Genomic DNA, 16656 nt, shown 5'->3' on the forward strand with positions numbered 1-16656 from the left:
AGGTGTAACCACACATTCCAATAACACGACCACAATCATGCATTCAAATAATGTTGCCTTAATAATACATTTAGATAATGTAGGTATAATCATACACAACAATGCTACAAGTGAACTTCCATTGATATTCATGCATTTTTAACAGTGTGCCGTTTATCATTATATAGGCTGTGGTAATCAAATTGTGATTTGGACACCTGTATTATTTCTGACACGCAAATAGAAACACAAAGCCGCATGTCACATTTTGTGGAATTCAATAAGAAAGCAGCTAGTGAGTTCACTGCCCAGCAATAAAGCAGTTCATGAGTTCACTGCTGCTAATATATCCCTGAATAGAAACCTAAACCAAAAATTATACATAAAAGAGATGTTAATAGTCACACCCACAGACCCTGAAATAAAAGCATGGCTTTGGACATCCTGTGGGAGAGATTGTACAGTGTAAGGTAGTTATGGTTGTTGGAGGGAACTGTCTCGCCGACACAAAAAGAACAGCAACAGCAACAGCTACAAATGAACACCCAAACACATTTAATAAAAAACTGGTGAATGCTTATAGGAGCTCTCCCTATCTCACATAAACACTGACCCATCCCTAAACATACACATGAAAAAGAAACCCAGCTCGAGTCTTCCACTGTAGAGATGTTGTCGTCTTGGTTTGTTTCATGCTTTTTTTTTAAACACATACACACACAAAAATGAACAGGCCCCTCTGAAAGTCAGAGGGTGTAACCCCTGCACCAGTAATGACAGTCAAGAAAAATGCTAATACTATTCAATGATTTATGGGTCACAAGTGCAAAAAATACACACATATGCACAAACAAACACCCACTCTTTGGCGACACTTCATCCTGTACTTGTCTCCCATAGAAAAATGAATGTGCAGAAAAGGAAAACAAACACCAGACCAAAGATCAAATGAATACTGGTGTTACGGGGCCGTCGACTGCCGAAAGATACTGGTGTACTGACATGACTTTGTTTCTTCCATTTTAGCACGTGCTGGTGTCAGTCCACGCCACCCCCAGATGGTCTGTGTTGTCCATCAGTAGCCACACCTCCTGGGGTGCCATTATGTTTTTAGCATTATATAAGCCCTGTTTAGTCCTATGACCATTGTCAGTCATTGTATATTACATTGGGTTTTTTTGGTTTAGTTAGTGTATGTTTATGTTCGGTTTCATTTTCCTTACTTCCATTAAACTCTTCAGGTGGACGCATTTAGCTGATGCTTTTATCCAAAGCCACTCACAACTTACCTGTTCCCTCTGTTTTGTGACAAGTGGCACAGTTCTCCGAATTAAATCAGTTTGTTTACTCCTACAACATATTTTTCATAATGTAATGTAAAAAGTAAATAACAGAAAAACGTGGTTCTTCAGACTATTGGTCCCTGCATCTCTGAATGAATGCACAAATTTGAAGAGGTCACCCTGTCTCCTACCTCTATCCTGTCTGGTACCCGCGGAGCCAGGGTTACATCAGTAAGGATGCCTTTAACCTCCACAGGCAATGTGCTTTGTCTTCAATGTCTTACTGGCTTTTTGTATGAATGGCTACATTTAAAAATCCTGAGATGAGCCATTTTTCTGAAGAGAGGTTGCTTTCATTTGCATCAGGGAGAAAAGAGAAAAAGCAACTTGCAGAATCCAGAGCCAATTTAAACATTTGTATACACAGAAAAAAAGATTTCAGTTTTAGTTTTAGTGTGTTGCTGGTGCCAGATGTAAATGTACTAGAATATAGATTACAGCATGCATTAGTAAAGTACAAACAGGTGTACAGTTATGACAGATCTGTATTTACTAATATGGTTTTTAAAAATCAGACATTTAAAGGTTACTGAGTGGTAATTGGTCTGAGCTACTACCCTGAGTATTACTTTGGTTTAAATGAAATCATCTGTTATTATAGGAACATATGTATTAACACAGCCTAAAAGTCGAGCAGTTTCAGCTTCTGATGTTCCTGGTGTCTTTCTGTTCTGTAACAGACATGTAGCCTGTCATACTGAAAAGAGGATGTTTTTCTCAAAAAAGGACATAAATCAGCTTCAAATATGACTTATGGGGTTAAACACCATAAGGCACATTCCCATGGTCGTCTGGTATTCACATGCCCTCAACACAGCAATATGTGGGCTGGGGGTGACATAGAGAGAGAGAGAGAGAGAGAGAGAGAGAGAGAGAGAGAGAGAATGAGAATGAGAATAAATCTCTGTGTGTGTGTGTGTGTGTGTGTGTGTGTGTGTGTGTGTGTGTGTGTGTGTGTGTGTGTGTGTTTGAGGGCAGGTGGCGTTGAAGCCTACCATAAAGGACGATTACATATCATGCATATCTCATATGACAGCTGAGGTACAGTAAGTCATATATATTAGAATGTATAAACAGCACACACACACACACACACACACACACACACACACACACACACACACACACGTGCGCCGTGTTTGTCTCCATCTAGCGATGACTACAGTAAATTTCCACGCATGCGCAATGGAACAAGGGGACAGCGACTGGCGGAGGCGTAATGATTTTGGATTGCGATAATAAATGTAGCTAGAGCGCCAAAACAAATTAAATTCGGCTAAATTATATTAAATAGTTTTCTAAAAGAGTGAGGTAAATGATTTGTCAACCAATAATGTATTTTTAAATATGATGAAATGATTCACGTGTCTATGTTACCGGGATAACTACCGTTATGTAGCTAGCTAACTAGATTAGCTCTGGCATAAACGTATAACTAAGGTTTAACAGTAAGGGGCATCTCTTTGAGATTTGCTAGACAGATCCAGAACCTTAAGTTTAAGCAAAATAATTCCTCATTTTGCAAGATGCAAACATTTATTCATTCTGTTTAACCACTTCATGGAGCTAGCTGGGAAACTACTTGAAACGTCAAACGAAATGTAAACATTGCTGTTTACGTCTCCCTGACTACGTAGGGCTGGCTGGTTAACTAGTTAGATGGGTTAGCTCGGTTGCCAAATGTAGCATCAGTCACCTGGAGTCGACGAGGTGGCGGCAGCTATATGTATCGTTTTGTATTTCCATCGTATGTGGCAAATAGGTGTTCGTCCTTTAAATCTGTCAGGATATTAGCCAACTAGCTCTACTAGCTAGCTGTGGTGTTTGGTTTCAGTGAGTTTGACCTTGCACCGGTGTGGGCGGCGATTTGCTTGTGAGCAGTTCTTGTGCACCTGGTTAACTTGTTTGCAGGAAATCTTTTTGTTGCTTGTTTAAAGGAGTCATTTCATAGCATGTTTTTCTCTGACAGTCCTGCGTCTGCACTGCTTAGTTCCGAATCCTGTGTGTTACAGCAGGTCATTAAACCGTGCTGTGCATATCAGCATAGCAAAAGTTTCAAACGATCCCTCAAGGGACCTTAATGGTATAATTACATTACTGAATTAGGTTAGTTGTTTAGGCTGTAAATGTCATTAACACATTTATTTGTTATATTCTAACAATAAGCCAGGTAGGCTGTCCTTCAGTTATTCCCACAAAGATAAAAGATGAACATTGAAGAGTTACTTTATTAGAAACACCTACCTTGTACCTACACTCACTGATCTTTGAATAAGAGTTGGAGGAATTTTAATTTTGCATGGCAACAGTACACCTCGGGGGTTTCTGATAAGTTATGTTTTCAACTACCTTGGCATGTGTTTTATCTGTTTGCCTACATGCTATTCATGTGCTCTCTTTATTTAGTTTAGTTTTTTCTTTTCAAAAGGTGTAATGGGCAACACAAGCAGTGAAAGGACAGGTGTTGGACAGGGAGAGAAGGCCCATCGCAGGGACAGCCGTGGTCTTAAGGATGGCGACCGTCCGAAGATACTGATGGACAGCCCTGAAGATGCTGATATCTTCCAGGGGGAGGACATGAAGGTACTGCTGGCAGTGTATGCTGGTTTGGTAGGGCTCATGGAATGCTAGCTGTGCAGTACTGTCCAGAACCCTCTATATTATCGGTGTTAAACGCCAGCCCCTAAGCAGAACCCTTTACATCAGTGTACAAACTCCAGGAGGCCCCTAACGCTGCTCTTTTTGTTTGTTTGTTTGTTTGTTTGTTTGTTTGTCCTTATCAGCTTGTTATTGTGCTCGTGTTGAATTAGCTAATGTAGCCCTTCAGGACTGGAGTCTGGGCCCTATGCACTACACGAGGTGTCCTGTTCATTTTTTTCTGCCATTGGTGTGGTTAGACTGTACTACTCTTTCTCATCCCCCAGGCTCCGTTGGAGAAGGAGGAGTTCCTCGCCTGGAGACACGACCTGCAGACCAGTGAGAAGGGTCCTCTGGCACAGCCCACTGTGTTTCGCTGGACAGGTGCTGGAAAGGAAGTCTATCTTTCTGGATCCTTCAACAACTGGACAACTAAGATTCCTTTGGCGAGGAGGTAAGCGAGGAGACCTAATTATCTGGCCAGTAGGACATCATTATCCATAATGCCTACGAAGGTAATGTTATAGATTGCTTAGATGCCAACACCAATGGCTATGGAGGCCAGCACTGCTGTAGCACCACACAGTGTACAAGTCTGTGATGGGACCCACCCCCAGGTCAGCTCAGAACAAAAAGCACTTGAATCTAAAAATCCTACAGGAATTAAAGAGGATGGCGAGAATGTGCTAGTGTGGTTCCTGCTCCTGCCTTGGTGCTGTGTACTGAGCCTCTCATCGTGTTCTATTTCTGTGCTACATGTGAGACTTGAGTCAAGGCCTCAAATTCTCTCTCTCTTTCCATCACTCCTTCAGTCAAAACAATTTTGTGGCGATTGTGGAATTGCCTGAGGGTGAACACCAGTATAAATTCTATGTAGACGGACAGTGGACCCATGACCCATCAGAGGTGACCAACACAAAACGCACAGTATCACCCTATTCACTGGTACTGCTGATCCTCGTGAGCTTTGTGCTTCTAATAGGTCACTAGGATCCAGCCCTTCACACATGAAGGGAGAAGTTCTTTATATAAACACAAATGCTGTTATTTTTTGATAACATACAATATTAGTCTGCACATGCGTAACCTAGTGTGGAATAACGTTCTTTCCTTCTGCCCAAGCTGTTCCTGAAGCTGCAGTCACTCGTGTCTGACACACACCTACTGTCGCACACACACCAATGGCCACAGCTGAAGATTGTTAAATGCTCTAAATAACTGGACATGATTGCATTTTCTTTCAGCCTGTAGTGACCAGTCAGCTGGGCACAGTCAACAACATCATCCAGGTGAAGAAGACAGACTTTGAGGTTTTTGATGCACTCATGGTGGACTCGCAGAAATGCTCTGACATGTCAGGTGTGAACAGGCTTCTCCAAAAACAAACATTCATCCATTTCCTTTTACACTTTCATGAAGATGTTTTAGAGAACTAGTTTTTTCCACATGAACTCTGATGAGTGACAGGACCTGTGATGCATGGAAGCCAGTTGGTGCAGTCATTCTAAATACTTGATTTGTGCGCACGCAGTATAGATTGCAGATAAACATACCAATAAAAGTAATTAATGTAATTTAATGGATGCTCAAGTGTCTTTGTGATATTGACCCTTCCAAGTTTCCTTTAGATCTATCAAGTTCTCCTCCTGGTCCGTACCAGCAGGACGCTTATGTACCCAAACAGGACGAGAAGTTCAAGTGTCCTCCCATCCTTCCACCACACCTTCTGCAGGTCATCCTGAATAAAGACACTGGCATCTCAGTAAGACTCCACCTCTCACCCTCACCTCCTCCAGTTCTCGCTCATAATAGTCTCTCTCCACCAGTGGAAAAGCTAGAGCGAATGTTTCAAAGTGTAGCATTGGACTATTAATGATGAAATCGGCAGCTTTTTTGCTTTTTCGTTTCTATGATCAATGGTGGTGTCTATTGATTGGCATGTTTGACATCTACGTGATGCACAGTTGAGATCAGTTTGTAAGAAAATCATATAACTCATATGTTTTAATAATTGTGTTTAATAATAATTGTTTTTTGTTTCGGGTTTTTTTTTCTTTGGTAATTATTTTGCCCTGACATTATCCTCCAAGCTTAGTTAATTTATTCCTGAATTGTGCTCTCTTTTCCTGAACATTAAGAGTTGCTCTCCCCATTAGAAGCAGCCTGTTGTTTTGCGGGCTGGAGGCTCTGGTTCAAACCCACCAGCTCTTGGCACCTAGGTGCCTTGGATGCCCACTTGTGTGATGAAAGTTGAAAAAAAATCTGTTGAAATAGACTTGAGTATATTTTGCAGTCTTTGTTGTGATGCAAACTATTGATTTTAGTACTAAATCATGAGGAGTTTGTTTTCCTCTGCAGACATAAAAACTCTGCATTACAGAACATGAATAAGGTTTGTCAAATTTTTTTAAAAATTAAAATTTGTTTTTGTTTTTTGCCAGTGCGACCCTGCTTTACTTCCTGAGCCCAATCATGTCATGCTGAACCACCTCTACGCTCTGTCCATCAAGGTAAGGGGCATGTCTGAAACCCCTACTGTAGCTCATGTATCAGTTGAAAAATGCTTTTGGGAGAAAGAGTTCATTATAAGAAGACAGAATGAGTATAACATCAAACAACCTCATCTGTGAGCTAAAATCTTAATAATGCACTGCTTTAAGATCTTAATAATACAATGCTTTAAAGGAATCTGCCCTTCACTGGCCCTTCACTTCTATTGTTGCTTGGATCTGCTTTCTCTACAACATGTAAAATATTTGGACAGCTTTGACCATTTCCTGAAAACTGGGTGACAATGGTTCTGACAGGACTTGTCCCTCAGGACTTAAAACCCTCTTTGTGCACTGTTTATTTGGATGTTTTCAGATCCTTGATTAGTTCATTATGGAGCTCATTTTTTATGTCAGTACCTCAGACACCGTCATCGAGAGAGTATGTAGAAATCTATACAGCACAGGAACATTTTTGTCTCACAGAACTCACTGATTGGGATTTTTCCCTTATATGTATGCATAGGACGGGGTAATGGTTCTTAGCGCCACGCATCGTTACAAGAAGAAGTACGTCACCACCCTCCTGTACAAACCAATTTGACTGACACAAGCACTGCTCAGAAACTCTCAAGCGTGTGCTGTTTCTATGTGGAGTTCCCCATCTAGTGGAGTTTCTACACGTGTCTAATGTAGGTATCCTCCTCTATCCTGTTTTGTTTTTTGTTAATGTGTGTGCAAAATGGATGCCAATGCTTAACACTTGGATGTGACCAAGTGAATAAAGACATTAAATAATAACATTCAGCTTGTAAAAGCTGACTTCTGTCCTTGAGTTTGAGAAAGGTGGTATATAAATGTAACTGATAATAAAATGTAAATAATAATAACAACATTGCAAAACATAAGAGCCAGTAACATTCATAAATGACTGTGTGGAGGAGACTAGACAGGAGAGTAGGAATAGCTCCGGATTCTGGAAAATATCAGCTCACAAAACATCAACATTGGTCAAAACACAGAATGGGTCTGATAACTGAAGCATGTCCATGAGTGCTTAGGGTTGCCTTGCCTAAGCTGTTTAAATGACACAAGTAAATAAGTGGAAAGTTATGAATGGGCCAAAACCCAAGTGGTACAAATAGATTTTGTTCCAAATATTCCAGAAAGTTTAAAATGGAGGGCATATATGAACTGCTGGTTGAAGCCAAGCTTTACTGAAGGTTGCTTGTAATATGTATAATCACTTACTTTTAAAAAATATTTAATATAGGCCTTTGTGCATTTTGTTACATTAGACAGAATGGACCAACTTTAGAGGTATGAAATGTAAACTGAAAATTGTTAACTTAAATTTCACTGTGTGGATAGTGACTGTGTTAATATGGGACTAAATGTGTTAATTGTAATATTGTATATTATATACATCATGCCAGTGTACTTTCACAATCTGCTTCAAGCTTTTGCCATAATGCTGTAAAAAAGCATGAATTATTTTGTATTTTAGTATGTTTCTCTTGTAATAGGTAATTAAGTATTTGTGGTAGAATTTCTAATAGATTAATTGGTGCATTATTAGGACTTTTATTTATGAAGTTTTAACATACACTCCTGATTGTAAAAGAAACCACTTGTCAATAAAGCACTCATTTATTTTTAGTACCGTTTATGTTTTTTGTTTGTTTGTTTTCTTTGTTTATTTTGTGAGTTAAGAAGGTCACAGTGACCTTTTGAAAGCTAGTCACAGGGCAGGGCTTTGCCTCTTTCTCTATGAACCTGGATATTTTTCCATACAGATTTTACTTTTGTTAGCTTGCCTGTATCACAGCAGGTCTTATGGTTTGTTTTCACTTATGGTTTGTTTATGATGAAATAGAGATTTAAAAGGTTTACACAAGGACAATATGAATTCCTACTCTGAAAGTATCGTAACCATAACCCTGTCAAAATAGCACTGACTCCAGCACTGCATTATATAGATAAGCATCTCAGTGAAATTTGATAATTTAATTTTTGGAACCTATAATTTGACTAATATTCAAATAATTGCCCCCAAATAAAAGTTGCACATACCAACAAGGGCTCTGGCATGCAAGAAATGGTGACTGAACAGCTCACTATTACTATATTAAACCAAGGTACAGACCAGAGAAATCTAGAGTAGGTTGTCTGTGACTTGAAATAAACAGATAAATGCATCTTTTCACCTCAGCTAATGCTATCGTAGTTACATCACAACATGTAACTTCTTTATCCTTGTACTCTTTAGCTTGAACAGATGATAAACATGATCATTTTCAACTTTATTTCATGAATGTATTTCATTCTGAGTTTGAGTTGACTTTCCTGTGCCTTTCTGCTCAAATGCGTCTGATTAATCTCAGCACTTCACTTCTAGGTTTCTTTGGTTTGATACAGCAGGAAAAACACCAAACCGTGCTGTCATCAGTTTTCCAACCATCCTAAGACTTCTAGTCTTCACTGGGTTAAAATGTAAGACGCAGGGGAAACGCTGCCCTCTGTTGGAACATCGACATCATTCATCACACGGTTCCCCTATGAGACTATATGACTTTTGAGAAAAGACTAGCGAGCCAAGATATAATTTAATAGCATGCACTTTCCACTTCCTCCAGGGTATCCCATTATGTGTCACTCTGCACATTTCTTTTGCTGACCTACAGGCAAATAAAGAAGAGTTACCCTCACTAGAATCTTTTACATTGTTAAAGAAACTTATCTTTATACATTTTACTAATTTTGGTCAATTTGTTACTGGTATTTTATTAGTAAATATTGCAGAAGAAACTAAAGTTTCTCTTGAATTTCTGGTTTATTGAGCTGTTGTGAGGCCACAGCTCATGCCAGAAAGATGCCAAGTACAAAAATTCTCCACTGGTCCAGTCTCATCCTCAACTCTCTGCAGAAGGACCATAAGAACAAGTCACATCTGCCAGTACCAGGAATGAACCAAACTTTAAAAGTTCAAAATCCCTACAAGTATTCCTGAAATAGTAAATATACAGGCCTTGAAAGGACATGATGTGAGTAGGCCATTCAAGCAGGACAGGCACACATGCAGAATGTAGCTATTTAGAAGGGGTTCACAACCTTATTTTTCCCCAGGAGGATGGGCTGTCATGAGATGAGATAAGGTAAAGACTGAAAGGGGTGGGCTGGGGTGAGAGTTTCAATCCTGAATCCACGTGTGCACTCTAGTGCTCTTTAATATACCTCCAAAATAAACATTTCAAGGCTTTGTGTAACTAATATAAGGAGAGTCATCTGAGTGATGAGAAGAGAACACACTTTTACTGTCTCAATAGATACTTCAAGTGTATGCTTATTTTTTATTTTAATACTAAATCTGCTTCCTCAACTCTGAACCATTTCTCTAGACACCATGAAGTCTCTCCACATTGTGCTTCTGCTGGTCTTTGGTCTCACTATTGGTAAGAGGCTGCTTAGATTTTTTTGCCCTAGTTTTTTGCATATAGTTTTGCCGTCTGTTGATCACAAAAGTGACTGAATGGCTTGTTGATGAGCTAATGAATTTAAAACCATGTATTTTTTCCTATTTCTGTTAACAAGGGACTGCAATTTTTACTTATCCAGCTTACCCTATGCACTATACACTGTCCACTGCATTGAGTTGAGTTTTGTTTCAAATTGTAGAAAATGAGGTTGTCTTAATTTACGAAGTTACCTGTTTCGTGTGTGTGTGTGTGTGTGTGTGTGTGTGTGTGTGTGTGGGAATAAGCTCAAGTCCATGACAACAGGGCTCTGTGGGAACTAAGGGACATGATCATCTGTGCAAACCCTGATAGCAGGCCAATCTTGGATTACTCTGACTACGGCTGCTACTGTGGCTTTGGAGGCTACGGCACCCCTGTAGACGACCTGGACAGGTGAGACATAGCAGTATAGGAAAGGTCTCATTTTCTACCTTTACAGAGACTTTTCTTTAACTGAATGCCATACAGCTAAAACCTATTTCTTCTCCCCTTAGCATTTATTTATTTTACAAACTATTTAGTTTTTCTGGTACTAGTAATAACACTTCTGATTGGTAGCTTGCTGTTAATGGGTTTTGCTGTCGATGATTCCTGCAGATGCTGTCAGGTTCATGACTATTGCTACAAAGCAGCCAAGATGCTCCCAAACTGCAACCCTTACCTAAAATCCTATTCCTATATATGTGACAAGGCCAATAAAACAGTCACCTGCCAAAGTAAGTGATAATCTGCAATATTTGTAAAATCTCAACAAACATATACTTAAAAAAAATACTGAAATTTAAACTAGAAAATAAAAAGAATGGTAAGTGGGTAGGATAATTATTTAAAATGTAATTATTGCAAATGTGTTTTTCTTCGTCCAAGGTAACAGTGAGTGCGGGATGTTCGTCTGTGAGTGTGACAAGACAATTGCTGAGTGCTTTGCTGTGAATACATATAATAAGGAGCACAATCATTTGCCAAATGAATACTGCAACTAAATTCTAAACTAAATTCCACAGAGATTTTACACCAAACCTAAGTCCCTACTCAGTGGTGACAGACATACTAACCATCAATTTTATCATAGTAAATCAACTCCTACTGTTTCAGCATGTATTTCAAGTACTATTGAAATGCAGACTTTGATGTCTAGTACTTAATTTACCTGCCCCCACTGCTTCTTATGAAAATTCTAATCCTTGATGAAAATTCTACACAATAAGCAATAAACTCTAAAAAGTAAATTGTATGTCATGGTTTTGTGTTTGGGTTTTTCAGGTTATACTTTTTGCTCTCTATAATTCAACAATCATAACTTGTAGATTTATTTGGGAAGCACAGTTAAATCACTTTGTAATAATCCTCATAGGTGTTTCATTGTTGATTGCTCTACAAATATGAAGATCTAAAAGTAGTTTTAGGAGTCAATTAATTTCATGAAATTCCACATTTCACAAATTTATATCATAGATCCATTGGTGATGCTATCTAGGGATTAAGACATTATGCAGACTCGTGTGTCCTGGACACCTCACCAAATACATGCAATTGACATGTCCAATACACATGCCGTGGAACTGACATGGTTTTGTAATACGATGCATTATCATGTTGGAATTCTCCATCTGAGTGTGGATAAACTGCACCAGTGAAGGAATGAATGACAGTTAGAAATTCAGATATCTGAGGCTGTAACCTGTCAGGAAAACAAGCCTTTTTCCAAATTCTAGTCCTTCCCTCATGAAGTTTTTACACATAGCTATATGTAGCCTTCACTCATTATATTTAAAATATTGCATGATAGGTTGTCAATATCATCCTCATTAAAATAATTGTATGTCATTGTAAGGCATTTTTTTCTTTCTCAGGCTGGCATTTAAAGTCAAATACTTTATATTAATTTTAATTCAACATCCTTTATTTATTTTGTATATTTCTCTTTCAATGCTCTCAGTTGCCATAGAAGGTCAGATACTTTATGCAATATTATGAATTTTACTCCTGAAATTTAATCTACACTCCTGAATGCAAGAGAAACCTCTTGTAAGCCATTTGCTTTGTTGTCACCATGGAAATAACCCTTATGTTAATACATTCGGCTGGAGTCTAAAGATGCCTTTAAACTAGAACCTTACCAAAGAAAATAACTACAAGGAAAATACACAAAAAACAAGACCTTTTTATGTTTATATATGTGTGTGCTTATATACACACGTGTATATCTATGTATTTGTGCATGTGTATATATATATATATATATATATATATATATATATATATATGTGTATGTGTGTGTGTGTGTGTGTATATATATATATGTGTGTGTGTGTGTGTGTGTGTGTGTGTGTGTGTGTGTACGTGTGTGTGTGTGTGTGTGTGTGTGTGTGTGTGCAGGCATGTGTAAATGAGTATGAGCAGGATTAGTCATTAATCAAAGTGCTTAGGGGCTTTTTGAGTAGGTGGGTCATCAGTATATGTCAGTGTGTGGGACTAGAATTTCCAGCAAGAGAGGGGTTAGGTCCATTTTTGACTTTGTAGGCAAGCATCTGGGTTTTAAGTCAATAAAGCATTGGTCTATTTTTTAGAATCTATATACTTTTTCGCCACTTTTTTTGTAAGTTGAAAAGGTCAGAGTGGCATTGGAAAGCTAATGATTTTGGAACCCTAAGTGCCCACATATTTTCAAAATACCAGTGGATATGACAGGCAGACATGTAAATGTTTAGAACTGATTGGATGGAATTTTTCCCTCCCTGGGCTCTTACACTGCATGTCTTTTGGCTTATTTTCACTCCTCTTATTCATGTGAGGTTCCACAGCATTACTGAAATGGTGTTGTTTGTACACATACATGAAATTTGGATTTTTGCTTTATATATATGGTGTTATGTTTGGATACATTCCAAGTTATATCAGGACATTCTGATAGTCATAATGTGTATTGTCAGAACCTGTTAACTAAAACTCAACAACAGAGTGTCTTCAACAAAAGATATTCTGCATTTTAGAATGGTCTCAATCCAATTGAAAATTTGTAATGAAACAAGTAAAAAACACATTTTATATATTTGAACATGTAAACGATTTGACAAGGTAAAAAGAGTTAGATAAAACCATAAAACAAATTTTAATTATCCTTTTATCTTAGATGAAGATTAGACCACTTCTAGGTATCATTTGTCCAGAAAACTGTTCTTTCAGAACAGAAAAGATGAAATGTCATGAGATAAGTCAAGGCCTGTCATGGCGTGAGAGTTTCCAGCACAAATCCACATGTGACCTGCAGTCTTACATTTTATTATCTATGCAAATGAAACAATTCAAGGTTGTGACGTGACTACATAAGGTGTACCAGCTGAGAGATGAGTCTGAGTTGACCATTCCACCCGACACCATGAAGACCCTCCACTTTGTGCTGCTCTTGGCCATTGGTCTCACTGTTGGTAAGCACCCGCTAGGAGTTCTGCATTGTATAGTTTCTTTTTTGTATCCTGCTCCTACAAGTCATGACTTATTAATGATACACTGAACGGAATGGGCAGCATTTTTTCCCTATGACTTATAAGATTAAGCAATTGCATTATTTAACTGTTATTGCTTGTCCTCCGAATTATGTCACTATTTGATCCATATTCATAACAGGTTACCATAATTTACCAACAACTAATCATCCTTTTTTTGTGTTTGTGTGTGTGGTTTAGCTCAGGCGCTTGACTACAGGGCCCTGTGGCAGTTTAGGAGTATGATCATCTGTGTAAAGCCTGACAGCTGGCCAGCCCTGGACTACGCTGACTATGGCTGTTACTGTGGCAAGGGAGGCTCTGGCACCCCCGTCGACGAGCTGGACAGGTGGGAGACAATGGTATAGAAACTGGTTTTCAGAGGCTCTCCTTAACTGAATGCTTGTTTGTGCGTTGGATTTGCTCCACAACAAGCAGTTGTAACAAGATATTGTTTCAACATGGGATGATGAATGTATTCAGTGTAGAACATTTTGCAATGAAATTTGCATGAGGCATTTATCTTAAAAGATATAAAATCATACAGCTGATCCTGTTCCATATTCTTGTCCATTTTTTCAATTAAATATGCATGGTACTGTTATTAAACCTAACGGTAGCTTGTTGCTAATAGGTATTACTGAAGAGCACAAATGTCTCCCATACCTACAGGTGCTGTGAAGTTCATGACAGGTGCTACAGTGATGCAATGCAACATGATGCATGTTGGCCAATCTTGGACAACCCTTACACTGAGATTTATTCCTATCAGTGTGACAAAGCTACCAAGACAATCACCTGCAAGAGTGAGTGGTGATAATTTATATTATTTTCTATATGGAATTTGTTGCGAATTTTGTCAATAACAAAAAAGATTTTTTTCATTTATGCAGCGAGTATTGTTTTAAAAAAGAAGTAGGTCACATTTTTTTATTATTTATTATTTAATAATTGTTTTACTTTTTATTAGTAATTTTATTTATTTATTTTTAAAAAACTTTTACATTTTGTTATTTAATTTTGCTCCCTCTCTCTGTATCTCAGGCAGCAATAAGGAATGTGAGATGTTTATCTGCGAGTGTGACCAGAAGGCTGCTGAGTGCTTTGCTGCATCTGACTACAATGAGGAGAACAAGCACCTGCCTAGTGACCGCTGCAAATGAACATCAGGGAACGTTCTGTGGAAGTTGTGCTCTGCTCTTCCACTGGACAAATAGGTTATTTTTATATTTTTCATCTGAATTTTATCACATAAGATTCACCCCTGCTGATTCAACAGGTGTGTCAAGTGTACACTTACTTTTTATTCTAAGTGCCAAATCTAAATGCCTGTTTTTGTGAATTCCATACAGAAAGCAATAAATACTTAAAAGCAACTGTTGACGCAGGCTTTTGTATCCGCAGTTCTTTAGTTCTACTGCTACATGTCTAATTATGAGAAACAGTTACATTTTTTTAATTGTATATATTAAATATAAGCAATTTTTCACATATGCAGGGTCTGTTAGTCTTACCCATGCATCCTCAGTGCTCTCAGAAATTATTTTTGATAATCTTTAATCTTTAGATAATCTGAGACAGAGATTTCATGAATTAGCAAAGATCTATCACTGCTTCTTTCTTTTTTTGGAATGATGGGATCATATTGAGACTGCTTCCTGTAAATGCAAATGGATTGTTTAAATCTAGCACTAATAAATATATGTAGGTGAAAATAATTTAAAACATTCTTAAATTTGCTTATGTATTATAAACTCAGATTATCTATATTTCAAAATAATTTTTTGTTTGAAATTATTTATTCTTCATAACTTGTTTTTCATGAAATGTACATTTGTTTGACATCTTAGTAAACGGTGTTTGACTTTGTGATAGGTGCAGTTTCTGTCGCTGACCTGAGCCTGTACACTGTGAACAGGTGTTCCCTGTTACCTGTCATGTTCTGAATACATTTGGGAAAATAATTGTGTTAATTTTGTTTGAGAAGGAGTTGGTAGGTTTTTTCTAACAGCAAAAACAATGTTAGAAGCACAATTAAGTGCTCTGTTGAGTTAAAGACAGCTTTTAAAAAATCTTTTTAACTCATGTCTTTTATCACAATCCTTAGAGACATATTATTTATTAGGAAATATTCTTGCTTCTTGTAAATCTTTAGTCAAAGTGCAGTGACTTTTGTCTGACTCTATACTGCTTCTAACATACATATGTAACAACATTATTTGGACTGAAAGCGGGCAGAAAATAATATTAATATTACAGCACGTTTCTCTGTTCAGACTTCCCAACCTAGCAAAGACCTACAATAGACAGCTAGTTTCCGCTAATATCAACTAACAGGAATGTGGAAAAAGGTATGCATTTCATACCATACCCTTGAGCTACCACTGCTCCTACCACTAAGCTACCACTGAATTTAAAGTGAGAAGAGTTGTCCTTATTTATATAGAGGAAGCTGTAAAATTATTTAAATGTGAGATTGACAGAAAGATGTTCATTGCTACTGCACACAAAAATGCGATTCTACTACCCTCTGAAAAAAACTGTTAAATGAGTAAATAAGAATCTTTTCTCATTTAATACAGATCAATGAGTTTAGGTCATATTACATCAACCACAATTACAGTAACCATAAAAACAGGCAAATTTGTTTTTTAATCAAGGCATTCCATTAACACAGCGCCTACTCACAAATTCATTCAACTATTGCGTTTGGATATAACACTAACCTCAATGAATTCATTTTTTCTCATGAATGAGAAGGGAATGTGAGCTGGAGAGCAGTGAGTCATATGGTGAGAAAACAACTCATGCAGCAAATGGGAGGATCTGGAGCAAGAACTCTGCCCTGGAAGGCCTAAAACATACTCTGCTGAGTCTGGCAGGTCTGAAACATACTCAGCTGAATCTGGCAGGTCTGAATGTGGGTGTCTGATATCTGCACATGTTAAACATGACTTGGCTAACCGTATGATATGAATTTTAATTATAAGTTCACATTGAGTTTACATTACAGATTTACAGTATACTTTTACAGAGACATATGTTACATTGTGATTAGAATTTTTATCTTATAACGTCAATTTAAAAAACAACTGCACTACCCATAAATCTAGCATATGTTGAATAGCATATGTAAATATATTGAATTTCTGGAATGTAATGCTGAATAAATTTTTATCAGATGCACAGAGAATCCTGTGCTTATTTC

The 16656-nt window shown here is 37.8% G+C and overlaps 2 protein-coding genes across 3 annotated transcripts; both read left to right on the forward strand.

Moving 5' to 3' along the window:
- The first annotated feature begins 2502 nt into the window (after nucleotides 1-2502).
- Nucleotides 2503-8107, forward strand: prkab1a (protein kinase, AMP-activated, beta 1 non-catalytic subunit, a). Of its 2 annotated transcripts, none has more exons than XM_026996322.3 (8): nucleotides 2503-2633; nucleotides 3751-3905; nucleotides 4247-4413; nucleotides 4772-4865; nucleotides 5204-5318; nucleotides 5588-5721; nucleotides 6401-6469; nucleotides 6975-8107. In XM_026996322.3, the coding sequence occupies exons 2-8, from the start codon at nucleotides 3756-3758 to the stop codon at nucleotides 7050-7052; spliced, it is 807 nt and encodes a 268-aa protein (XP_026852123.1). In that variant the 5' UTR covers nucleotides 2503-2633; nucleotides 3751-3755; the 3' UTR covers nucleotides 7053-8107. The 2 variants fall into 2 exon arrangements, with proteins under 2 accessions (XP_026852123.1, XP_081558527.1); XM_081702401.1 differs by having other exon boundaries at nucleotides 2511-2633; nucleotides 3729-3905.
- Nucleotides 8108-8249: 142 nt separating this feature from the next.
- Nucleotides 8250-16615, forward strand: pla2g1b (phospholipase A2, group IB (pancreas)). Its single transcript, XM_026996321.3, has 9 exons — nucleotides 8250-9900; nucleotides 10209-10356; nucleotides 10561-10679; nucleotides 10831-10938; nucleotides 12568-12575; nucleotides 13295-13391; nucleotides 13650-13797; nucleotides 14121-14254; nucleotides 14493-16615. The coding sequence occupies exons 1-9, from the start codon at nucleotides 9852-9854 to the stop codon at nucleotides 14609-14611; spliced, it is 930 nt and encodes a 309-aa protein (XP_026852122.2). The 5' UTR covers nucleotides 8250-9851; the 3' UTR covers nucleotides 14612-16615.
- Nucleotides 16616-16656: the final 41 nt, after the last annotated feature.

This window comes from Electrophorus electricus, chromosome 19 (genome assembly GCF_041902795.1).
Source record: "Electrophorus electricus isolate QZ-2024a chromosome 19, ASM4190279v1, whole genome shotgun sequence".
NCBI classification, from domain to species: Eukaryota; Metazoa; Chordata; class Actinopteri; order Gymnotiformes; family Gymnotidae; genus Electrophorus; species Electrophorus electricus.